The 24,925-nt window shown below is 55.9% G+C and overlaps 8 protein-coding genes across 8 annotated transcripts; 6 read left to right on the forward strand and 2 right to left on the reverse strand.

The window, feature by feature from the left end:
- Window positions 1–1,244: 1,244 nt before the first annotated feature.
- BROUX77_005655 (uncharacterized protein) lies at window positions 1,245–1,784 on the forward strand (the record flags this gene model as incomplete). The annotated part of the gene is made up of 1 exon (XM_073750552.1): window positions 1,245–1,784. One exon carries the CDS (start codon window positions 1,245–1,247, stop codon window positions 1,782–1,784), a length of 540 nt encoding a protein of 179 aa, XP_073604541.1.
- Window positions 1,785–5,686: 3,902 nt separating this feature from the next.
- BROUX77_005656 (uncharacterized protein) lies at window positions 5,687–7,029 on the forward strand (the record flags this gene model as incomplete). Its single annotated transcript, XM_073750553.1, has 3 exons — window positions 5,687–5,785; window positions 5,853–6,419; window positions 6,511–7,029. 3 exons carry the CDS (start codon window positions 5,687–5,689, stop codon window positions 7,027–7,029), a joined length of 1,185 nt encoding a protein of 394 aa, XP_073604542.1.
- Window positions 7,030–8,087: 1,058 nt separating this feature from the next.
- On the forward strand, window positions 8,088–9,802 carry BROUX77_005657 (uncharacterized protein; the record flags this gene model as incomplete). The annotated part of the gene is made up of 2 exons (XM_073750555.1): window positions 8,088–8,202; window positions 8,277–9,802. 2 exons carry the CDS (start codon window positions 8,088–8,090, stop codon window positions 9,800–9,802), a joined length of 1,641 nt encoding a protein of 546 aa, XP_073604543.1.
- A 1,623-nt stretch (window positions 9,803–11,425) lies between these two features.
- BROUX77_005658 (uncharacterized protein) lies at window positions 11,426–12,394 on the forward strand (the record flags this gene model as incomplete). Its single annotated transcript, XM_073750556.1, has 2 exons — window positions 11,426–12,050; window positions 12,153–12,394. The coding sequence occupies 2 exons, from the start codon at window positions 11,426–11,428 to the stop codon at window positions 12,392–12,394; spliced, it is 867 nt and encodes a 288-aa protein (XP_073604544.1).
- Window positions 12,395–13,309: 915 nt separating this feature from the next.
- BROUX77_005659 (uncharacterized protein) lies at window positions 13,310–14,600 on the forward strand (the record flags this gene model as incomplete). Its single annotated transcript, XM_073750557.1, has 2 exons — window positions 13,310–13,425; window positions 13,514–14,600. The coding sequence occupies 2 exons, from the start codon at window positions 13,310–13,312 to the stop codon at window positions 14,598–14,600; spliced, it is 1,203 nt and encodes a 400-aa protein (XP_073604545.1).
- Window positions 14,601–14,958: 358 nt separating this feature from the next.
- Window positions 14,959–18,420, reverse strand: BROUX77_005660 (uncharacterized protein; the record flags this gene model as incomplete). Its single annotated transcript, XM_073750558.1, has 1 exon — window positions 14,959–18,420. One exon carries the CDS (start codon window positions 18,418–18,420, stop codon window positions 14,959–14,961), a length of 3,462 nt encoding a protein of 1,153 aa, XP_073604546.1.
- A 1,974-nt stretch (window positions 18,421–20,394) lies between these two features.
- Window positions 20,395–23,360, forward strand: BROUX77_005661 (uncharacterized protein; the record flags this gene model as incomplete). The annotated part of the gene is made up of 2 exons (XM_073750559.1): window positions 20,395–22,524; window positions 22,584–23,360. The coding sequence occupies 2 exons, from the start codon at window positions 20,395–20,397 to the stop codon at window positions 23,358–23,360; spliced, it is 2,907 nt and encodes a 968-aa protein (XP_073604547.1).
- A 967-nt stretch (window positions 23,361–24,327) lies between these two features.
- On the reverse strand, window positions 24,328–24,669 carry BROUX77_005662 (uncharacterized protein; the record flags this gene model as incomplete). Its single annotated transcript, XM_073750560.1, has 1 exon — window positions 24,328–24,669. The coding sequence occupies one exon, from the start codon at window positions 24,667–24,669 to the stop codon at window positions 24,328–24,330; it is 342 nt and encodes a 113-aa protein (XP_073604548.1).
- Window positions 24,670–24,925: the final 256 nt, after the last annotated feature.

A 24,925-nucleotide genomic window follows, 5' to 3' on the forward strand; every position in this document is an offset into this window, starting at 1 on the left:
GCCCACTGAAACCCCGTCTGCAGTCTAATCACAGGGGTTCATGGGCTTGGTGAGCTCAAAGCTATTGACGGGTGTAAATTACCCGTATGCTGACATCGATTTCATTGGCAAGGATCCGACCCAGGATTTGAAAACGGAGCTCCGATAATGTGGACAAATGCATGAGTAAGAAGGAGTAAACAAAAGTGGGAAAACAGTAAGCAAGATCCCCAGCCCACCAGCACGGGGAAGGCTGAAAGGGAGAACTCAAGGATTACCTCGGCAGCAGGCAAGAGAGAGATGAATCTCCCGTGTTAAGACCCAGCATTAATATTACAGTTCCTGGGTACAGATGTAGTCGTGTGGCGTACTTCCACAAAGTCTTGGGCAGTGACCACTTGAAAAGAAGTGGCAGTCTGTGACCACAATCCAGCAACTGGGCAGATGAGGTCGATTAACTAGAAGCCACTGTCGAAGTTCTACGGTGTACGTTCTCTTTACACTTCTCGACTGTCGAAGTTCTACGGTGTACGTTCTCTTTACACTTCTCGACTGTCGAAGTTCCACGCCTTACACTCTCTTTACATTTCTCGACTGTCTCATCTACACCTAGTTCACTTGTCTGTCGTGCCCCATTTGCCTTCTCTGCACATTTCCACATGTAGATTCGCTTTCTCCGCCAGTACCCCGTGCACCTGTTATGCAGGACTCCAGAAGCCTGGATATAGCAATCCCAGAACAGTGCTACTCAAGTTGAGAGGCTCTGAAAGCTTAACTTCCCTCTAGCATACCGCCGACTGCTAGTTTCCTCTATCGCAATAACCGTGCTGCTAGCCCTAGCGCTAAGATGAAGATATTTTCACCGCAACTTGCCTCGCTTTCTGTGATTTTGTTTGTAAGAGTAATGTGCTTGTCTGGACTCTGGCCTATCATGTAAAGAGACCGGCCTGACTTCCTATGACAAATGGAAATGCGACATCTCCATGTTGAAATCTGCATAAACTGGAGGAAGAGGAAACGCTCGACGAGTTAAACTAGGGACTCACGGCTTCAATGGCGGACCAACAGGCCGTGGATGGAGAATATCGACCAGACTCTGTGGTATATAAACCAGAGTGGCAGCGACAGAAAGATGGCTGTCAAAGGGGTCAACAAGTCACTCATCACGGGCTTCTTTCACTCTCGCCATCTTTCAGTCTGACTCTCTTGGGACACTTCAGCCACACACTCTTTGCACACTACCCTCTACCCACTACACACCCGCCATGTGGTACCACCTCTTCTCACCCTGGCTTCTCATAGCCACACTGTTTTGCGCCCATACAATGGGCGCCCAAGTTCGTACTGTATCCCAGCTTGGCATCACACTCCACGAGGAATCAAACAACTGGGTGCAGGCCTACGGCCCAGGAGGCTTTGAATGCGAAGCCAGATTTGACTCGTCAGACAGCACCATCACGGTTTTCAACGTTGACAATACTAAGGGAAACATATTCAAGGCCCGTGAAGGGCTGCTAGCCATCTGGGAGAAGCAGACGGGCACCAGTGCTGGAAATTTCAGGCATATTCGCTACAACAAGATCTCCGAGGACGCCACGGAGCGCATCCTAAACACCATTTGGGATGCCTATGGACACAATGTCGATGATGAAGATTACATTAGTGAAAGGACAGTCTACAGACCCGGAAACGACGAGGAAAACTGGGTGTGGGACTACCTACGCGACAAAACCCCCTTTGGATCTGGCGCCGGCTCCATCTGCATCGACTTTGAGGAGACCAACAACCTTTACATTTCGTCCTGACTTTGGCAGATAGGGCTGGGAAGGCAGATGGATGCAAATCAACTTTGGCAGTAACTGATGGAAAGAACACTCTGGGGGGGAATTCAGTGCTAAGGCTGGTGTAGCAGCCACTGTATCAACAGAGGCACAAGTAGAAGATAGCGAGTCACTGGCCCTAGAGGCCCTGACCAAGAAGGGGTTCTGGGTGCTGGAGGGTTCACTGGTGGTGCTTAAGTTTCGGGGTCTGGCACTTGGCCTCGCCCAACTACATAGAGATATTGATATACACTAATCTATCTACACCTATAAAACGAGAAGAGGAGAAGAGCACACTCCCCCTTGCAAAAAGTCCCTCCAAGAGCACCGAGGTCAACCAGTGCCTGGTCACACTGGCAAAGCATGGCGGCTCTCGACTATGCAGGCACAACAGACGCCAGTACCGCGCTTAATCACGCACTTATACATAGCCGCGCGGGCCTTGCGCACGTGCTTATTTTTGAAGCATATCCTGCCCAACAGGGTGTCGCTCCCACCACAAGGGGCCCCCATCGGAATAACTATATACCATGTGGGGAGCTTGCTTTACAGGGGTTAGACAAACCGCCGGTCGGGTCTCGGACTAACATATGTACGACATAGGGAACTAATGAGCCACCGAATTGATAGTATTTCTCAGTACGTCGAAATTTTACTCCCGAGACTCAACGGACTGCAATGTCCCCCGTGGATACGAGTAGAAGCATGTAGCTTCACTCATATCCAGGTACACAAGTACGGGCATGGGGATATGGTGATGTGTCAAAACGAGAATAGAGGCGCAAAGGCAAAGATAGCTTTGTGACCATCATTTTGTATGCTATACATACATACGTATATCATAATAACGGCGTTGAAGTTCTTAGTTAGTTTGTCTTCTGTTTGACTACGAGATGAAGGCATTCTTGTCAAGTCTAAGCCATCCAAATGGGAGACCCGTGAGAAAGGACCCACATCTCTTGTAGCCCGTACAGTTTCACGGGCATCTTAACAGCATACCCAACCCTACCGACACAGCACCATTATCCAACCAGGCGCCGCACAGGGGCTACCGCAACAAGGCTCCCAGTCTCGCTCCTTCGGTGAGCCCCTGCGGAGCGGCCTCTCCGTCTTCAACGCCAACAACTGCTCTAACATTGCGACACTACCACTATCATCCATAAAGAGCGCGCTTATAGCACCTCAGCTAAACGCGCCAATGTCCTGCTACCCACCAAACTGCTCCATTCTGCCACGGTTCCGGCCTTCCAATTTGACGACAAAAACTCTGACCCGCCCCCAGTGGCCTCTCAGCCGATCGGTCGCCGACCTTGTGAAGAGCCTAGTACATGGCATCGAGAATGGGCTCATGAAAGGGTCCGTGTCTACTCTCTTTACCCTAGACATACAAGGTACGTAAGACAGTGTCATACCGCTCATCATAGTATACCGCAAGCAGCCCTATGTAAGGAAGCAGGCGTTTTTCCAGCCAAATTGATGTCTGGCAGTTGTGAGTGGGCAGCTGTTGTCTGCGCTGTGAGATGGATCTACCGGTGCTGCTGCTTTTCTTCGTGTCTTAATGCCTTGTGCGTGAATGTTTTGACTATGTGAACTTTGAGGATACTATAAACGCAGTATTTTATCATTCTTTATTTAGACCAGCTTTGTTAGTATCGGAGCGATAGTGTCCAATCATCCACCAAGTATGATCTCAATCAGCTCCATTTGTAAACTATATTCGTTCCATAATATTTAGATGACTTCTCATATGTTCTGTATTCCGTTCGTTTCGGCGATAGCCGATTGAGTCTCTCCCAGATTGGAATTTGTCTTTGATGTTAGCCAAGACTCATTTCTTTCAACATGGTATCCGGATGCGACATTATTTCACATCCAGACAGATAGGCCAACGTTTGCTGGTTCATGTGTTTATTGCTAGTTACTCAATGTGAGAACCGGCTTTGTTGGTTGCTTACTTGACCATCGATCATGAGAATTTAATCAAGTCTAAGACCACCATCATCAGCTCTGTTTTTTTTTCGATAAATGGTGAATTTGGACATCTGAATCTTGGCCAAGTTCAGTTTGTTTTATCATTTTGTTAGTTGTAGCCATTCAGTTCCCAGGAAATTGACTTCTTTATAACTAACCGGTTTACCTATATTTTTGGGAAAATTCCCCATATCGTCTGCAGATGACGTTCTCTAGGAATAGGGTAACCTATTCGAACATCTTGCGTTCCTGGAATCTCTTGAAACTGGTGGTCTTGAACCCGTCAGTGCTGGGTTTTCTACCGGATGACGTGGTAATACGATGACTTCATCTTAGATATCTCTGGATGTCTCTGCTTCGTTTCTTCCGTAGTCTGTCTCCAAGGGGTATATCTCTTCTCCTCTCTTAAGATGATAGTTGGCGTCCGGGCGGTGACTTGTTTTGTAGTCGAGTATTATACTTCTGTTTGACACTCACCTGTTGATATCTCTCAGTGTTTAATAGGAGGACTCACTGTTGTCCTGTACGGAGAAGTATCCGGAACGTCACGAGTTCAGAGAGTTCAAAGAAAGAGAATGTATTCAGTGAAGGGGAAGAAAGGCGAACGATGATCGATGCCTTCTATTCTAGATACTATGGAAGAGAGAGAGAGCAGCCCTTTTATGCCCAGCAGTCCATCGATGTCTTGTGCTAGAGTCAAGTAGTAGTCGGAGGAGAATGCCTAGTGAAGCTTAGAAGCAAAGTCTAGTCCGAGCAAGAAAAGGAGAAGTGAGGCCTTTTGTCGTTCAGCTTCCACTAGGTTGGGAACTTTTACAATAGCGTTCCTCTTGTGGCGAGTTGTGATGTTAGAACGTGAACGAGTTGAAGGCAATTCCGATGTAGTCAGAGGAGCACAACCCTAAGATGCTTCTATTTGTAGGGCTGGCATGCTGGCAATATCAATAATACCGATGCCCCCATCCCAGCAGCGCCCGGTTGAAGCAAGATTTCTAGCGTTTAAATAGCTGGGCCCAATATATTTTAGCGCGTTGATGAGCCTTTCTTCGAGGGAATCATTTACTTGCTTTTCAGTTACTTTGCGGGCTGAGAGAGACTTTAAGTTAAGCCTGCGCTTGGAAATTTCTTAAGTACACTCACCACGATCCTGTTAAGCCACAAACCGTCCCTAGCTTGGTCGGATGGCCTTAATTAGCTAGTTATTTGTCCCCATATCGCATTGTCATGTAGGTATTTCTTTGCTCCTTCTTTGAAACGAATGTGTTAGCCTTGAGCCTTCTCATGACCTAGTTGCCTGAAAAGTTAGGCTCGTTAAGATCCAGTGAGTAGTGACGCTCAGAGAGGCGAAGGCATACAGCAACTAGTATCTCGGAATGCATTAGACAGTTAGAAGCCCCTACATCGGCGAGTCTATTTAGTCGCAAGTAATAGCGTTTAGTTTCATATTTAGACGAAAGTCTATTAGATTTTATATTATCAATGGTATCGAATGGCTGTTCTAAGCCACACTATTACTCTTCGATGTGGTTTTCAAAGGAAGGTTATAGCTACGTTTCACAAGACACAGCAGGCAACTCGTACTACTTGAAGCCAAGGTCTTATCAGCAATCTTATCATAATATTCTTATCGATGAACGTTGCCACAGTAAGCTTGTGGATGCAAAACAAACTACCAAAACAGTCAAGTTTGGACAGCTGCAAAAGACTGGCGAGCAGCTGTCAGTGATGAAAAAAGCACTTCTGATCCATGTTCCTGGAGCGAGAGCGTGTAAGAACGCGTAAGAGTGAGACTGACGGGAAATCTAGGTTCTGTATTTGGTTGACATATTTTCTCCATGAACACATCTTTCAAGTGCAAACCATTGACAGAACTCTCATTGATACCCATTTATTTATTTCCCCGAGACCTATAAATCGCCATGGGTATTAAACAGCTATTCTCAATCATCAAGGAAAATGCGCCAGCGGCCATTCGCGAGTCGGACATCAAGGCTCACTTTGGCCGCAAGGTGGCGATTGTAGGTGGATGGAGACCCATAGTTGATGGTTCCCAGAGGATTACTAACTCATATGCGGTGCAACTAGGACGCGTCCATGAGCATCTACAGCTTTCTGATTGCCGTGCGATCCAACGGCGAGGTGCTGACCAACGAAGACGGGCAGACGACATCGCACCTAATGGGCATGTTCTACCGGACGATGCGGATGATCGATAACGGTATCAAGCCGGTATACATCTTTGATGGAGCGCCGCCGAAGCTCAAGTCGGGTGAGCTGGCGCGACGACAGGCGCGCAAGCAGGAGGCCACGGCGGGCCTCGAGGCAGCCAAGGAGGCCGGCGATGCCGAGGAGATTGAGAAGTTTGCGCGGCGCACGGTGCGCGTCACGCGCGAGCACAACTCCGAGTGCCAGAAGCTGTTGCAGCTGATGGGCGTGCCATTCCTCGTGGCACCGACCGAGGCCGAGGCTCAGTGCGCGACACTGGCGCGCGGTGGCCGTGTGTATGGCGCGGCGTCGGAGGATATGGATACGCTGTGCTTCAATTCGCCTGTTCTGCTGCGCCATCTGACCTTTAGTGAGATGCGCAAGGAGCCGATCCAGGAGATCAACGTCGATAAAGTGCTGGAGGGCATGGAGATGGACCGTAAGCAGGTAAGTGGAAGCAAAGGAGAGACAAGAGGCATGTAATGTATATTGCTTTTTTGGATACAGTTGGCTAACTTGTTTTTTTTTCACCATGTAGTTTGTCGATCTTTGCATTCTCCTTGGCTGCGATTACCTTGACCCTATTCCCAAGGTCGGGCCGACCACAGCACTCAAGCTCATCCGCGAGCACGGCTCACTCGAAAAGGTTGTCGAGTTCATGAACAACGACCCCAAGAAGAAGTTTGTTGTGCCAGACCCGTGGCCGTACCAGGACGCGCGCCAGCTGTTCTTTGAGCCCGATGTTAAGCCGGCCGACGACCCGGAGTGCGATTTCAAATGGGAGAAGCCGGATATTGACGGGCTCGTGCAGTTCCTGGTAGTCGAAAAGGGCTTCTCCGAAGACCGTGTTCGCAGCGGCGCGGCACGTCTCGAGAAGAACCTCAAGACGTCGCAGCAGAGCAGACTAGAGGGCTTCTTCAAGGTCATTCCCAAGACAGACGAAGAGAAGTCGGCGCTCAAGCGCAAGGCCGAAGACAAGAGCTCGGCCCAGCGCAAAAAGATGAAGGATGATAAGAAGGCCAAGGCGGCAGCCAAGGCGCGGCCACGTGGTGCGTAAGAAATAACGGGTGGGAATGAGAAAGGGGCAGAGGACTCGGGAGGGCAGGAGACGGCCGGCTGGCTCCATCATAGATCACTGAGGCCGGAGGCCAAGGGAGAACTCGCCGGTTATTACATGGCTTGAGGATTACGACGGCATGCTACAACCACAAAGCCACGATGTCCTTGCAGCAGAAGGCCAGATACTTGCGCCCAAACTACACGATGCAGGCCTGCGGTTCCGTGGGTGCTGCCATGTGAAGGCAGGGACCGAGCTTTTCCGGGAACTCGGGAATGACATCACGTTAGAGAGCGCGGCAATTTAATTTAATGTGTATTTTATGGCTCATTGGCTAGCGTGCCTCGGTTTGCAGCGTTGCAGGCACAAATGCATTGGTACTATTGTATTATCATCCCAGGTCTCGTGATTGGCCGAGTTGGAGAGCGCAGAAAGCGGAAGGACTGCTGGTTTGTGGGGTAGCTTAGCTTGGGGCTGTTGCCACGCTAAAACCAGCCGCTAAATGACCAAATCAAGCAGTCGCAAACAGGGAGCATCTGGACTTGCCTCGGCACACGGGCTTTGATGTCATTTGTGGAAGGGGCGCGCCACGTGCGAATGGCGCCGGCCGCACTGTCGCCGGGTCAGTTGCAGCCAGGGCAAAATCTACAGCAAAAGAGAGTCTGCCCTCAGACAGTGCGCGCACGGTGTGACAGGGGGCAAGCTTATTTAGTCGCAGCTGGCCTGTGGGTCTTGTCTGACTGGCTGGCACCCGGCGCAATTAGCTTCGCGTTTTCAGCCTTGGGTTTTGTCGCAAGCAAAATGCAGAGAGGCAAGACATGTGATTGTCGTCAAAGATTTAAAAAGGCCGCGGTTCTTCTGCAGCGAGAGCGACACAAAGAGGCCCCTGATTTTTGTCATCTTTGTTTTTTTTGATATACTTTTATATTTTGGCAGGCCTGAAACGTTTTCACGACTCATCCACTTGACGCGTTCATATTCACGTCCAACTTTGATAACGATATACCCTCGCCTTATTTTGTCTACTTCTCTCTCTCACACACACACACACTTCGACCATGTCAAAAACCTTCACCGCCGCCGAAGTCTCCGGCCACAACAAGAAAGACTCGCTGTACATCACCATTGACCATGACGTCTACGATGTCACAAAGTTCCAAGAAGACCACCCAGGTAAGCCTCTCCTGCCCTACCCCCAAGCTTCCCCAGCCAGCAGGCCCCAGTCTAACGCGTCTCTCGTCCCCCAGGTGGCAAGAAGATCCTCCAGCGCATGGGCGGCAAGGACGCCTCCCAGCAGTTCTGGAAGTACCACGGCGAGGGCGTCCTGAAGAAGTGGAAGCCCCAGCTGCTCGTCGGCTCCCTCGACACCAAGCCCAAGTCAGAGCCCCAGCCTGCCGCGCCCGCCACAAAACCTAAGCCGGCCGCTGCCGCCTCCAAGGCCGTCGTCAAGGCCTCCCCATCACATGGCGAGCCGTCCGAGGCGCTCGATGCTTTTGGCGACCAGGTGCCCTTTGGCGATCCCAGCTGGTACCAGGGCTACCACTCGCCGTATTTCAACGACACTCACGTCACGCTGCGCGCCGAGATCCGTGAGTGGGTTGAGAAGGTCGTTGAGCCCAATGTCACCGAGTGGGACGAAAAGAAGGAGGTACCGCACGAGATCTACAAGGAAATGGGCCGCCGTGGCTGGCTGGCCGGTCTGCTCGGCGTGAGTTACCCCGTTCAGTACTCTAAGGAAAACACCATCAAGTCTGTGCCTACTGAGAAGTGGGATCTCTTCCACGAAATGCTGTTGACCGACGAGCTGTCGCGCGCTGCGTCCGGTGGCTTTGTGTGGAACATGATTGGCGGCTTCGGCATTGGCTGCCCGCCGCTGCTCAAGTTTGGCAACAAGAAGCTGCTGGACCGCATCATGCCGGGCATTCTGTCCGGCGACAAGCGCATCTGCCTGGCCATTACGGAGCCCGACGCTGGCTCGGACGTGGCCAATCTGACGTGCGAGGCCAAGCTGAGCGAGGACGGCAAGCACTACATTGTCAACGGCGAGAAGAAGTGGATCACCAACGGCATCTGGTCCGACTACTTTACCACGGCCGTGCGCACGGGCGGTACCGGCATGGAGGGCGTGTCGCTGCTGCTGATTGAGCGCGGCCCCGGTGTTTCGACGCGCCGCATGGACTGCCAAGGTGTGTGGTCATCAGGCACCACGTACATCACCTTTGAGGACGTCAAGGTGCCCGTCGAGAACCTGATTGGCAAGGAAAACAAGGGCTTCCGCGTCATCATGACCAACTTCAACCACGAACGTATCGGCATCATCATCCAGTCGCTGCGCTTCAGCCGCGTGTGCTTCGAGGAGAGCGTCAAGTACGCCAGCAAGCGCAAGACGTTTGGCAAGCGCCTGATTGACCATCCCGTGATCCGCCTGAAGCTGGCGCACATGGCCCGCCAGATCGAGGCGTCGTACAACTGGCTCGAGAACCTCATCTACCAGTGTGAAAAGATGGGCGAGACTGAGGCCATGCTGCGGCTCGGTGGCGCCATTGCCTCGCTCAAGGCCCAGGCCACCGTCACCTTTGAGTTTTGCGCGCGCGAGGCGTCACAGATCTTTGGCGGTCTGTCATACTCGCGCGGCGGCCAAGGCGGCAAGATTGAGCGGCTGTACCGCGATGTCCGCGCATATGCCATTCCCGGTGGTTCAGAGGAGATTATGCTGGATTTGAGTATCCGGCAGTCGATGCGTGTGGCCAAGGCGATGGGATTGAAGCTGTGAGTGGGGAGATGGGCTGAGTGGGGAGAGTTAGTGGGGACAGGCCACGGAGGTGGCAGAGGTGAAACGATAATTGCTGACAGTTTCGCAACGTCGTTCGTGTCGTGAGACTACTGGTTATGTGGTCCAATATCTTGTGTTACCAGGGTTCGTATTTTATTAGGGTTAGTGTTGTTCTATACCTGTGTATGCTGCTGTTTGTTGTCTGTCTGTAATACAAAAAACTCCTGAAAAAGAAAGAATTGCAATTTATTACTCATTGCTCGATTCCCTGCAAGGGAGACTGACGCGGGCTGTTGGTGCGGGGAGCGGGACGGGAGAGGTGTCTGGATGTCTGAGTCTGAGTGAGCATGAACATGAACATGTCTCTAGGGTTGCAGGTCTCTGACGGCGCTGTTTCTCGCTCTAGGGTTGCGTGTTGTCTTTGTCTCTAGCTGGAATTCTAGACGCGGCCTTGCGAAGCGGACTCTCTTGTGTCGTCTTTCTTTTTACCGCCCGTTTGCGGTCAGCAGCGAGAAACAAGATAAGGGCAGAGACACACAAAGGCGTTCGGGATTTCTCGGTGATGCTGTGCACACTCAATGAGATGGCAATTCTCGTGCCTCTTGTCGTGATGGCGTCTTATTGTTAGTCAGCCGTATTGTGCCTATCTCTGCTGACAGCCACCCAACAAAAAAAAGAGAAAAAAAACACAACGACAAAAAAAACATAGGCAACAGCCCCATGGCCATTGTCTGCACCTTCCGACCTTCCGTGTTGTCCTCTTGCTCTTACGTGCAGCAGCTGCTTATCTTGGCATGGCGGTCCGACGTTCGCTGAGGCAGTTGCGATTTGGTTGTCCCGCGCCTGCATATCTATCCACCTGCGGCAGTGTATCTTTGTATCTATGTAGCTATACCTGTGTACAGCCGTGTAGGTTTGGCTCTATCATGCCTGCACCTTTGTACCTACCCGCAGACCAACACCGCCATGGTGTATTGCTGTCGCAAAATGCGTGACATTGCCATTGAAACGGTGCTTTGCCATGCTTCACACATGCTTGAATGAATGAACGAATGTCCTTATCTCCCCTTTGCTCATTTGCATGCTACATGCTTGCCTACTCGCGCCCACAAAAAGAAACTTCCTCATTTTGCGCGCGAATTCCTTTCTTAAAGAGATCATGCCTTCCCCTCCATTCTTGCGCTCTTGCCGGTCTGGTTTGAGCCTCCTCCTGCCTGTTTCTCTCTGGGCTTCCCTTCCTCTTTTCCAAAGCAAAAACCCGCCCTTGCCTTTCTTCTACGCCTGCCCTTTTTGAGCCTCCGTGCCTGCTGTTTCTTGCGGTGCATATCCTTTGCTGGCTGGCTTCCGGCTTTAGCTGTGACCCCTGTTCCTGTTTTATATTTTTGTAGCTATACTTGATCGCCTTCTCCCCCTTCTTCTGGATCCTGTTCTCTTCTTCACTGCCCCTTGCGCACATCTGCTTTGTGCCTTGTCTGCAGCTTGGATTCCGGCTGTGCTCCTTGATATTGTTGCCTTTGAAGCCAGGCTCCCGCGGTGTGCCCCCCGAACAAATATCAACACCATCACCGCTGCCCTCTGCAAGCCTCACGGCGAAGTCTCTATTCTTTGAGACTAACTATTGCTATGCACTTCCGCGCTGTTGTCTCAACGGCTGCTGCCGCTGCCGGCACAGCAGTCGCTTTCGTGGATTCCGGCCTTTCATGGCCGAACCTCTTCTCCCAGGCCGGCCTGGTGCCTAACGGACTGACCAAGGGCGCCCTGGCACCGCCGTCACCACCGGTGCTTGTACCCGAAGCTTGCCCTGGTCTGTCGCCGCCGGTGCTGGCTGTGACGAAACACGCGGTACAGGATGCCGAGCCGTTCTGGTCGGCAGCTTGCACGTGCTGTGCCAGCCTTGCTTGCAATGCCACAAACCCATTGTCACTCCCGTTGAGCTACTCTGCTCCGGAAGCCTCTCTGCAGTATCTGCATCTTCAGCACGAAGAGGCCGAGATGGCCAATGATGCTCCGATTGAGTCCGAGTCCGACTCATCTGCCGGACCCGAGCCCTCGGCCGCCGAGTTGCCCTGGGAATATGCTGCATTCCCAGCCGGCAAGCTGCTTAGTGCACCTTTCAAGCTTCATGTGAGATTCAACGTCGAGCTACGCTGGCTTTGGCAGAAGCTTCAACCGCAGCTCCGTCTTCTTTCCGCCCACTGGCTGCGCAGCCTTGGTATGGCGGTGGACCAAGCGCCTGGATCCATTCAACGTAAGTGTCTGCTGGGTGCTAGCCATCCTCCCGGAAAATACCTGGCCACGCGAAATCCCTCATGCAAGCGGTTCAGTCGAGCTAACATCCCTGTGTCCGTAGCCGAAATCCCACTTGCTGCTAATTCTCCACATCTGCATGGAAGTGGCGACTGCGGCCTCTGCCGCCGGCCTCCGCCATCGCCATCAGCATCCGAATCTCTGGTAGCCACGCTCGATACGTGGGCTTACGAGCCGCGCATCCGGTGCTCGGCAAGCGATGTTGGCCTGCTGCTGAGTCTGGGAGCGCTGGTTAGCATTTCCGCGTTGATGGGAGCCCTCATGATGCCTGACCGGGGCGACTAGGAGGGATGGCTTTATCGGCTTATCGTGTTTTTGCTTATTTGTTCTACCATGGTTTAATTTAATGTGATGGCAGCAAAATGATATGAATTCTTGGGTTGCAATGTCTTAAGGAGCTAGTAGGACCGGAGATAAGGCTCGCTTGCGGCACAGCGCCCGGTGCCTAGTCCGCACGGGGACTCGTCCTTGGGAGGTCGTGGACCTGGTGGAATGCTCTGTGTTTAGTGTATCAATGTCCAAGTGCTGAGAACAAGTCCCAAGAACTATACCAAGTGCCCTGATATCGCCAACTATGCACTCCTCGTGCTTCTGCCTCGAAGCGAGACGGCCCGTCAAGAGTGGGCCGCAGAGCACGCACAGAATTGGCAACAACCCCACACAGGGAAGATCCCTGGCAGATCTTCTCGTGTGGGGGACCCAAGTCCCACGGGCAGAAAACAGGGCCGTGACTAAGCAGCCCGATCTGACTGTGGGGAAGGAAACTCTGAGGCTAGTTGGAGCTGGTCGACGGGCACTTCTGGCATTTCGGCCGCAGCTGGCTGCTAACTTTCATGAATGTTTCTGTTGACACGGCAGTCAGCGCGAGAGCAAAGGGTCATGTGACTGTGGACGGATCATTTTGTGCGTGGGTGCAGTCCGATCAGCCCGGATCCCCCTCTCTTCCCGTGCGCCGGCAGAACCTCGGCAAATAGCCATCAGCTTCCGCCCGCCAATAGTCATGCCTGCAGCCTCTCATCAAGTCGTGCTAGAGTTCTTGAGCCTCGAATAAATCTATCCGCCATCTGGTTTCCACCTGCCCGTGCGCACCGACTTGTATGTTGTTTGCCGATCGCTTGCCATTGTTTCCGACAGTCGTGTGCTCCTGCTTCTGCCCGCCGAAAACGCCTGCCCCGCAGCCTCCATCCCCGCTCCCGCATCATGTCCCCGCCGCCGCCGCCGCCGCCACCGCTGGCCTGTGCGTCCTCGTCCGCCACGACCACTGCCTCGCTCAGCTTCACCGAGCCCGCGCCCGCCGACACCCCGCCCGAAATGCCGTATGCGCTGCCCCGCCCCTTGCGTCGCCTGTCGTTCCCGCTCTGCGTTTCCTCTCCCGGCTGACTTTTTTCCTTCATCTTTCTCTAGGGGCACCCCGACCAGCACCACCACGTCGCTCTCCGCCATCTCTACCATCGCCACCAAGGACGGCCAGCGCGGCTACTTTGCCGGCGCCAACTCGCTGCTGGGCCGCGGTCACGCCCACAGCCCGTCGACCACGAGCCTCGAGGCCGAGCGCGCCGAGCGCATCTCCCGGCTCGCGGGGCTCGAGCGCGTATCGACGCTGCGCGCACCACCATACGCTTCGCACTATAATAACAATAATAACAGCGGCAGCACTGGCGCTGCCGCGGCCGGAAGCGACATGTCGGTTTCCGCCGCCTCCGCCAACGGCCTAATCAACGGCTTGGCGCCCTTGTACTTTGACGCCCACGGCCAGCCCACCGCGCGCACCAAAATCAGCACCGTCGGCACGCCCAGCGCTACTGCGTCCGTCGTCTCGGGCGACACGCAACGCACGCTCGATGACGCCGACGAGTCGCAGTCCGGCTCGACCAACATCGGCACGCTCGACCGCGACGCAGCCGATAGCGTCGCCAGCCTCAACTACGCGGCCGTCGCCGCCGAGCTGCTGCTCGATGAAAACATGTCGGTCTCGGCGCAGAGCGTTGGCGGCTTCGACGACCGCATGAGCGACGATGGCGCCTCGAGCCTCGTTGGCTTCGGCGAGGGCGCCGGCAGCACCATCTCCGGGCCCATCTACCAGCGCCGTCAGCTGTCAAATCTCGCCGCCGGTGCGCTCTGGGGCGCCTCTGCGCCCCCCGGCGGCGGCAGCGGCGGCTCGGTCAACGGCGCCGACGACGTGGCTGTCGAGAGCCCTGGCCGCTTCGCCGAACGCCAGGCGCAGGCCGCTTCGGCCAACCTGCTGCACCAGCGCGTCAACAGCTCGCACTCGCTGGGCGATATGGCCTCGCCGTCACCAAGCCGCGGGGCACAGGCCCCCGGCGCCACGGCCGCTGCTGCCGCCGCTGCCGCTGCGGCTACGGCGAGCATGACGCATGCGGCTGTGCTCGAGTGGGCGCAGCAGCCGGCAGCGACGCGGCGGTTCAAGTCGAGTCGTGAGGCGGCGGAGAGCATCTTGCGTGAACGGCGGGCGCGGGGACAGCATCCGTAGCGCAGCTGGGCGCGGTCTGTGATGTGTTTATGTGGGAAAGGAAAGAATGCGTGTGTGCTTTGGTCAGTTATATCTTGGGTCTGGGTTTCCATGTTTGGTCTTCTTCGCTTCTTCTTTTTTTTCACGCGGGTCTTCTCGAAGCATTTGGTACTTTATTTGCTATTTGGGTTGTTTGTTTGTTTCTCTTTTCTCGGGCGACGGAGTACTTGGGGGCGCTTGGGGAATTGTTTGTCGGTACGTCTAGTATGTATGTATGTATGTTCTTCTACAGATTGAATCTACACGCACAACTCTTGAATCTCTGCGCGCACCGTTGATACAAGAGAAACACCTCGTTCCCTGTTTCCTCTCCCCGCCTCTACTCCACCGCCTTCCACAGCTCGTCCCACTGCTCGTCCGAGCCCTGTCCGACCATGGACGCAAAGATGCTGTTCACATTGCTGCTATGGTTCAACATGTCCTTGTGCAGCTTGGCCGACTCGAAGCGCTGGTACGAGTCGTGCCAGCCGACCGACGAGTTGCCGTAGCGCAGGTGGTTGGGGCCCTGGTTCATCTCGGCGATGCCCGCAAACGCGCCGTAAAACGACGACGCAATGCCCGCCGTCATCGCCTGGTTCTGCTGGATCTGCATCATGGTCAGCTTCATCTTCATCTCCTCGTTGCGCTGCCACACGCGCAGCCACACGGCCACGCGCTGCGTCGCAAACGCCAGCCAGCTGTCGATGGAGCCCTCGGCGCACGCCTGAGCAAATAGCGACCGCATGCGCGGCGAGTACAGCGAACAAATGGTCCCGGCCGGCACCGCACGCCGCCGCACGTCGGCGCTCTGCGCCAGGGGCGACCGCGCGGCTACCGCATCCCAGCATGCAGTGCACACCGCCACGTCGGGGAACGCCCGCGCCCACCCGAACCACTCGCGATCCTTGGCCATCTCGTTACGCGGGCAGCCACCGTCGGCGGGCGCCAGCTGGCGCGTCGTCAGCGCCTGCGTAAACGGCGTCATGGTGCCCATATCGAGGGCCTGCATCAGGCGCATCAAGTACGGGCGGCCCGTAGCCCCGAATAAGTTCAGGTCGCACAATATGTCGACGTTGGCCGGGCGCGTGTTAGCGCGGAAGTGTAGGCTCATGCCCAGCGGCGCCAGAATCCCCGTGTAACATGCCTCGCACACATCCATCTCGGCCGCCGCTGCGCCGCCGTGCACCGGCGAGTACCAGCGACTGCTACGCTTGCCGGCGTTGACGCACGGGCCGGGTGCGGGACCACAGGCGATGCGCGCAGCGGTCACGAAAATGTTGAAGTTGCGCTGCGTCACGGCCGTGCTGAGCGCTGCACTCACTGGTAGGTTGAGCTTCAGCGCACAAGTCGTCGGGCCCGTGGGCGCAGGCCCCTGCGCGGGAATGAAGTGCGATGCGAACGGCGTGTCGCCCACGGCGTCAAGGACACAGGCTTCGCAGCCACGCATGCCCGGCACGGCTAGTGGTGGCGCCACGGTCATCCAGCGCGTGGGGGTGGTGGCAGGCACTTGGCCAGGGCACGTACCGAGCGGCACTCGGGTTTCGACGGCCTTGGTGAAGATTGACCAGTTGTGCGCAGTCATGGCCTTGTGCAACGAGCGCCCGACGTAGCGTAGGGACAGGTCGCACACCCACGTGGTGCCCGATTCGTGCTTGACGGAGTCTGGCTGTGGCCTAAAGTTGCCGGCAAACGGGCTACCGGCAATACTGTCGCTGTAGCACGCCTCGCATACAAGAAGTGCTTGCAGCACTTGCGATGAGCCTGAAGCCTCGTTGGTGAGCATGTGCCACGACATTCCGTTGCCTGGGCCGATGCCCTCAGGTCCAGCACACGCAGGCACTGGAGCACGTGTTTTCATGTGTGCCGTGAGTGCAGCCAGCGAGCCGCTAGCAATAGCAGGTGGAAGCAGTACGGCGGTTACATGGCGCACGTTGAACAGGCAGCGGCCCTGGTTAATCAGTCCAGAGGTGAAGTGCGAAGCCAGCGGCGTTTGTGCCAAGTGCTTGTGGAAGCAGTACGTGCAGATGAGGAAGCCAGGCGTCGCTGGCAGGAAATGGAAGGTTGTGGTGTAATCCAGGTAACGTTCAGATGTGCACTCGTAGCTTACAGCGTTACCCGGCCCCGAGCTCTGGATCGTCGGCATGGGCGCATAGGGGGGGTCGTCGTCGGTCCAGTCAGAGAAATTCATGGATGCCAGCCGCTTGGACAATGAGTCGTCGACCGCAGCGGGTCCAGGCGCTGGCGGCGCAGGCGCCGGACCAGACGAGGCGGTGGGGCGAGATCCCACGGGCTTGCGGGCCGAGGGTTGTCGCGGAGGAGGTGGCCTCTGTACAGACGGAGATGTAGGCGTAGACACCTCGGACGCAAAACTGGGCTCGGAGGAATCCATGGTTGTCTTGCGGGCTGTGTTAACGTAGTTGTGCGGCGTGTGATAGCCATAGTATGCATCATTGTTTGCTGTGGTTGGCTGAGCAGCAGCAGGTGGGCTTTCATCTGGAGCAGGCTTTTCCGGGGAGAGGGCCGTCTTGCGTGTTGTTTTTACATAGTTGTGCGGCTCATGGTAGCCGTAAAAGGCACTATTATTGGCAGTCTGACTGTCTGTGGCCGGCGAGGGAGTGGCTGCTGTTGCGCCGCTGGACTGTGTTTCTGTTGTGGAGGCTGTATTCTCCTTTGGCGCTGGAGGAGGTGCAGGTGCATGCGGTGTGCTACTTGGCACGGCAGTATGCGAAGGCTCCGGAGCGTCAGGCTTGGTAGGCTCGACTACGCCGGTCTGATCATCGGTACTCCAGTAGGCAAAGTCGTCCCGGTAGTTATTAAAGGATGCATACATTCTGGGCTTATCGTCAGTAGCCGGCGCAGGCTCGGACGAAACGAGGATGGGGGCATCGGCAGCTGTGCCATGCGGATCAAATGCAGACACAACCTCGGGTGCAGAATGGTCGTTGGGGGACGCTCTACTCGGAGTTGAGTTTCGGACAGCGTCTGGCGCAGCTAGAGGCTCCTCGCATCCCCCTGGTGGCTCTGCCGCAGCCGGCTCTTCGGGCTTGGGCGTGGGTGCTGAAGTGGGCATTTCAATGGGCTGCGGCTGCAGCTGTGGCTGTGCCACTGGCAGCGAGTCTGGCGGCGGGGCTGGCGGCGGCTGATACTGAAGAGGCGGCTTGGTGTCGACTTGGGCGTCTAGAGAATCCTGAGCGTACGGCGGCGGCGGGACCGAGTACGTGGGTTGCTGGGGCTGCTGTGGCGGCGGCGGGGGCACAGGATAGGCCGGTTGCTGTGGCGGCGGCTGATAGTGGAACGACACCGGGCGCGGGGGCAGCGGCGGTGGCTGGTGCAAATGAGGCGCCGAGTTCCCGGGATGCATCTGTGGCTGGAACCGCATCTGAATGCCGGTCGGAGCGGCGGCTACTACAGCAGGGTTGTACGGCACATGGCCGGGAACATTTCCGAGAAAGGCGTTGAACGCGGGGTGCACCGGCCGGTTCGGGAACTGCGGGGTGGTATAAGATGGCGGCTGCGACTGGTGCACGGGACTGTGCACGGGGCTTTGAAGGTGGTGGCCCTGGACCTGTTGCACTTGGGGCGGGAGGAGATAGAAGAAGTCAGACTGAGGGCGCTGGAAAGCGGGGCCGGAGGCTTGGGCCGGGTCTTGGCTGTGACCCTGCGGCGGCAAAATGTGACCTTGGCCGTGGCCGGCAACGGAAGGATAAGCCGGGTGTGGATACGGCTGAGACAGCGGGGGAGGCGGGGCAGGCGACTGGTTGAAAAGAGACCAGCGGCGGAAGGGGTTCTGCTGGCCACTCATAGTGGACGCAGAGCAGGAGGGAGGACTGGCAGGAGAAAGATGGAGAGAGAGACGCAAAGGAGAAACAGAGGGAATAAAAGAAAAAGGACTTTGATGCGAGAATAATGCAGGCGCTGTGAGCGAGCCAAGCCGGGCGTTTGCCGAGCTAGGGTTGGCAGGGGTTAGACGGGCGCCCGGGACTGGACGGATAAGGGTTGCACTAGGGTTGCACTAGGGTTGCCAGCTGTCGCCGCCCCAAATATCCTCCACTTCACAGCGGCCAATATAGGGAACACCACCAAGCAGACTGGCGCGCCCGGCACAGCCGGCTTTGAATGAGTCGCGAGTACATGGCAGACGCGTGGCATGTGTATAGCGCAGGCAGGTATCAGGTACCTGGCGTCGTGCACACGAGACAGCCAGGGGTTGCTGGCGGAAATTGCGTGTCTCTTTTGCTTGTTTTATTGATGGGATATTATTTGTCTGTCTATTTTGCCGGCGATCTTGTTGTCTGAGTGCCAAAAAAAGACAAAGAGGACGCGAGGAGCAGGCGAAGGAGCGAGACGAGGACTGGGAGATGGGACGAGGCGCCAGCACAACAAACCACAGATCACGTCACTGGCGTATTTGCAGGTCCATCTGCTAGAGCCGTTGCGGCTGGCCTGGTCGTCGGTCAGCCAGTCTGAGGCTGAAGTGGCCCAAAGGGACCAACATCAGCATGGCGGGGAATGCGAGAGCAAGGGGAGCTGGATATTGGCTGTTGTGTCAGTCGGCGACCGGGCGACTGGGCGTGTAACAAACACCGCTACAGAGGGGCCTGCCTGCATTACAGGGCGCTTCAGCGCTGCATCCGCGGGCACCGCCTGAGCCACACGCTATGCACCCTGGGCCACAGCACCACGTCAGTGACAGCACCGCTGTATTCCCGTAGCACCGCAGGGTCATCCTCCCGCTCCCTGGCGCTCCATTGACACGACAACAGCCAGGGAGGCAGACTCGTTTTTTTTTTTTTTCTTTTTTTTCTCTCCGATCCTTTTTTAGGAGACAAGCAACAGGCAGGCACAATCAATCGGCCTTTTTGACGAACGGGCCAAAAATGGCGAAAAGCGATGGCTGGGCCACAAAAGCGCTGCTACACGCGCATTCGTGTGCTGTGCGGATCGGCTCTGAGGACGCCCCTTTAGCGCCCAGGCCACTGTAGCACACCTTTTCCAGGCGTGCACCGCTTTTTCTACAGGCCACTACCGCCTGTAGCTCCCCTTCTGCAGACCTGTAGCTCCCTGGCCGTCCCTGGCCGTCCCCACCCTTCTCTCCCCTTCTTCCCAAACTCAAACTCCGTCTGCCCTTTTTCTTCCCTTCTATTTTTCTTTCTGCATCGCCACCAAACCCTCAACGTCAGCCATCGCCAACCACCTTTGACGGCGCCTCCTTCTGCCCATCGAAAATCGGGGAATTAATCCCATTATTCTTTTCGTCTCCTTTGGCCGTGTCCGTGGTGTCCCTTTTCGTCGGCCACGCTCAAGGAAAAACCACTAAACAGCCACCCGTCCATCGCCGCGCCTCGGCCTCCATCTCCAGCCCTTTGCCATCGCCAGTCTGATTGGCCTCACAACGGGTCCAACCGCCCATCAGCCTCGCCAGCACGCCATCCGCTTCTGCTGCCGCCTGACCCCGAGCCGGCCAGACGCCCATCACCCATCATCGTCGCCGAAAACGCCTTGCCTCGCCGACGCCACCGACGAGCGAATTTTTCCCGCCTGTCGATTGTTGTTGTGGCGGCGACGACAACGGCAGCAAAGCCGCCCACACCAACCTCCACGTAACCAACTGGCCTGGAGACGCCCGCCAAATTCCGCGCTGCTCCTTGCTGCCAGCTCTGCTGCCGGCCCTGCCAGCCACGTCTCCTCCGCCCGTTTCTGCTTGCCGCTTTCGTGATACTGCGTATCTAGTCTCGGCTTCATCTTCGCCCCTATCCGTAAAGCCTTGCATTCCGAAATGCCCTCGTATCACGCTCACGCAACAGACTCCCTACATTTCCAGTCAACTGACGGCGAGCCTTTGGGCCATTCACATCTGCCCGCCTGTGGCCCACAATCTTTCAAACACGCCCCGGGCCCCACTGACGGTCCGACCGGAAAGACTCCCTCGGCCTCGCTGCTAAACACCGCCGCCCACGACGCCCAACTGCCGAGCCACCACTACGATTTTCCTGCCACCGAGTACAACGACACCAGCCTGCACTCAGCCTCTACCCCCACGCCTGTTGAGGACCGTTTCGACCAATCGTCTGTGATTAGCAGCACTCGTCTCTCTTTCACCACCACTTCAGACTCCGGTCCCTTGCCGCATTCGCCGCGCGAGCCGTCGCGTCAGAGCAGCATGGCCTCCATGTCAAAGTACGGAACCCCCGCAATGGAGTCTACATTCGCAACCAGCCCTGCCCTGGCCGCGCCCGGGCCCTCAATCACCACCCGAATGGCCAGCCTCGAAGTTAGCACCAACCGTTCCTCCGTCGAGACACCCTTGAGACCCGCCTCTCTACCGCCCGCTCCGTCAAACGCTCCTCTTGCTGTCTCTTCAGCTGCCGCCTCCGCCTCCGCTTCTCGCCTGCCTCACATTCCTCAACAGCCTACGTCGGCGCCACCGCCCCCACCGCCCCCCGCCTCGGGCCTCAAGCATCGCCACACACTCGAGGTGCCCAAGCATCAGTCTAACCGCACCTCAAGAGACAGCGCCGACATGGCCACCCATGCAAGCGGCCGCTTCTCGCCTAGTGTTGTGCCCCCAGCAGTCGGCCGCCGGCCCTCTTTGAGCATCGGCCGCAGAAATACCCGGTCCATGCAGTCTGATGCGCCCCGCGACGAAGTCCCCGTTGATGACGATGCCCGCCGATGGGCCGAGGCCGTTCGCCAGAAACGTGCGAGCAAACGCCGCCGCAAGGAAGAAGAAGATGACGACCGCGTGCTTGTCGGCACAAAAGTCGACGAGAAGCACGCCAATTGGGTAACAGCCTACAACATGCTGACGGGTATCCGAGTTTCCGTCTCCCGCACCAACGCCAAGCTCGACCGTCAACTGACCAACGCCGATTTCGACTCTAAGCAAAAGTCAACCTTTGATATTGCCGGAAACGAGCTAGTGCCCTCAGCCAAATACGACTTTAAGTTCAAGGATTATGCGCCCTGGGTTTTCCGCGATCTTCGCAAGCTCTTCCGCCTTGATCCGGCCGACTATCTCATGTCTTTGACCGGCAAGTACATCTTGTCGGAAATGGGCTCGCCGGGCAAGAGCGGCAGCTTCTTCTACTACTCCCGTGACTACAAGTACATTATAAAGACCATCCACCATGGCGAGCACAAGTTTCTGCGTCACATTCTCAAGGATTACTACAGCCACGTCAAGGAGAACCCCAACACGCTGCTGTCGCAGTTCTACGGATTGCACCGTGTCAAAACCCCCTTTGGCAAAAAGATTCATTTTGTCGTCATGAACAATATCTTCCCGCCACACCGTGACATCCACCAGACTTTTGATCTCAAGGGTTCGACTATTGGTCGTGATTACAACGAAGACGACATCAAGTCAAACCCGCGTGCCACACTCAAGGACCTCAACTGGATGCGCCGCAAGCGTCATCTGGAACTGGGGATCCAGAAGAAGCAGTTATTCATGGACCAGCTCACTCGCGATGTTAGGCTGCTGCAGCGCTTGCATATTATGGACTATTCGCTGCTGGTCGGCATCCACGACCTGTCCAAGGGTAACGACGAGAACCTGCGCGACAAGACCCTTCAGGTTTTCAACCCCGGTGGTGAGCATGACGACGATGCTGCTGGTGGATCCGGTGCTAACGCCTCGGGCGCTGATGGCACCAACCCGGCGCTCCTGCGCACACCGTCCAAGCTCGAGAATGCCCGCAAGGCCCGAGAGCTGCGCGAGATGATTCGCCAGGAGCGTCCGATTCCTATGGCCCAGGCCGCCAGCCGTATGCCAGAGGAACTCGACGAGTCACACCGCCAGAATTTCCTTTTCAACCAAGATGACGGTGGTTTCCAAGCCACACACGAGAACAACGAGCCTGCCAACGAAATCTACTATCTCGGCGTCATTGACTGTCTCACTAAGGTACGTTTACTCGGTGCTGAAACCTGGAGTACAATTACTAACCTATCTACGCTTTGCAGTTTGGATTCGTCAAAAAGATGGAGCACTTCTGGAAGAGTCTCAACAACGACCGCACCAAGATCTCTGCTATCCCACCCGAGGAGTACGGCGAGCGCTTCTTTGACTTTATTGAGAATATCACCATGTCGCCCGAAGAAGCTCAGCGGGAAGAAGTCCGTCTTCAAAGGGAAGCCGAAGCTGCAGCTGTTGCCCGTGCCAGCGAGCGCTCTTCAACTTGGAGCTCAAGGAATAGAGTGTCGGCAGCGGTGCCGCCCATGCCAACCCAGGCTCCGCCACCGCCACCGCCGCCCAAAACTAACTTGGACCACCGATACAGCACTGATAACAGCGGTGCAACCAGCTCCACGGCCACCGGCGGCGGTGTGCCTCCCCCGATGCGCGCCAACGAAGACACATCTCTACCTGTCGTACATGAGTCAGGCGAGTCGTCACCGATACGCAGCGTCAGCCGAGCAAGCCAACAGCCACCCCAGTCAATAACGCCACAACAACAACAACCGCAGTACCGCCCCCGGACACCCAACACTAGCTTCATGCCGGGCGCGCCCCCACCAACACCGCCCAAGAGCGACCACCATCTGAACTTCAAGGCCGAAAGCGGCGACAGTGGCTACTGCGCCGTGCCCTCGCCCGGAGGCGACGCCAAAATGGCCCCGTCCTCTGCTACTCCCGCCCCGGGCCACAAGCCCTCTCACAGCCGCGGGCAGACCTCGATAGACAAGGAGCTGCCGTCGCTGCCTGCTAGCGAGCAGGTGGTCCGGCCGGTGTACGTGTAGAAGCGCAGGCAACAACAGCGGACGCGAGGCGAGGGTGGAGGGTGTAATGCTTGTGTTGTATGTGTAGACGAGAAATATGGGCGTCTTTTGTCTGGTTCTTGCTTCTCTCTGGCCCATCAGCGTCGCGTTGCTCATGTTCTCTTTTTTTTCTTTTTTCCATCTTTTTTTGTTGTGCTGTGTCTGGCAGCTCGTATATGCATAGCCCATTCTTGACAAAGTGTCCGTCATTCTCCTTTTTTTGTTCTGTCTCTTATTCTTTTCTTTTTTCCTTTGTTCTTCAACATCTCAACACTTGTGGTCCTGCCTGTCCCTTTATTTTCTTTTTATGCTCATCCTCTGGAAATCTTGCGGCAGAGGCGTTTTATAGACGTCCCATGCCGGGCTGGGAAATCCCCCAAAAACAATGGCCCTTCCTTTATACTCTGTCTTGTACTTTTTCCTTTGTCTACTTGGCGATGTCTTTTTTTGATGCTGTGCTCGTATTTTCGTTTCCCCCCTCTATCTCTTGCTTTCGGCCCAGGCGCCGGCTCACCAGCCCGCCTTAGTCTTTGGTTCTTGTTTGTTGCTCTTTGCTGTTTTATAGATTGGTTTCTGGAACAGGAGCGAGACCGCGGGTCTATATTGTGCTTGTGTCTTTCTTTGTTTCTGTATGCGTGTCTGTTGTGTGGTGGCCTCGGCCCGGCCCGGGACAGCCTGGCTGACTGGCGCTTTTGTGCCTTTCGATGCTGCAGTCTTGTGCTTTGTGTTGTTGTGTTGTGTCTTACTCTTTCTTTTTATTTTTTTTTTTCAATACATTTCACTAATACTTTTTGGCTTGATAGTTTCAGATCTGTGACGATTGATGTTGTGTTGGTGGTAGAAGAACACGTAGAAATACAAGTGCAAGCCGACCCGGCTTCCCCTTCCCTCGGACCAGCCTCTCTCAGAGCATACCCCCCCTATCTCCAATCCTTCTTCCGCCATCCCGCTAGTTCACTGGGCGCATGGTGATTTCAATCGGCTCGGCGCCCTCCTTCTGCAGCTTCTCGATGCGCTTGCGCTTTGCATCGTCCGCCACGCGCCAGTCCTTGAAGTACTTGACCCACTGGCGCGCGCAGTCGCGTTCAAACGCCGCCGTCTGCGGCGCACACTGCTGCGCGGCCCGCGGCGCCTCGGCGTGCGCGTCGACGATGCCCTGCGCGTCCAGGCAGGCAAAGTAGGCGTCGCGCGCGGCCCAGCACTGCAGGCGCTCCTGCCGCGTCGGCACCGCCGTGCCGGTGCGCACGGCTTCGCGCCGTGTTTCTTCGGGCGAGTTGGAAAAGAGGCCCATGGCGTGTAGAAAGAGAAGCGTGTGGTTTGAGGCGTGCGGTGGTCGTCGGCGTGGCGGGTGACGTGTGTGGAGTGCCGGAACTCGGTCCCAGAGTGTGTCCGCGAGCTGTGGAAAGGCGTGGTGTGGATTGTCCGCGTATTAGCAAAGTAAGAGATGATGGTGCTACCAAAGATCCAGGCAGACAGAGGTAGTTATGACACAGAAAGCCGGTTGATGATAACTTCACCGCCAGGGCCCTTCGCTCCCAAATCAGTCC

This window comes from Berkeleyomyces rouxiae (assembly GCF_048999995.1).
Source record: "Berkeleyomyces rouxiae strain 22BRR77 chromosome Unknown BrBRR77_ptg000005l, whole genome shotgun sequence".
Taxonomy (NCBI): Eukaryota; Fungi; Ascomycota; class Sordariomycetes; order Microascales; family Ceratocystidaceae; genus Berkeleyomyces; species Berkeleyomyces rouxiae.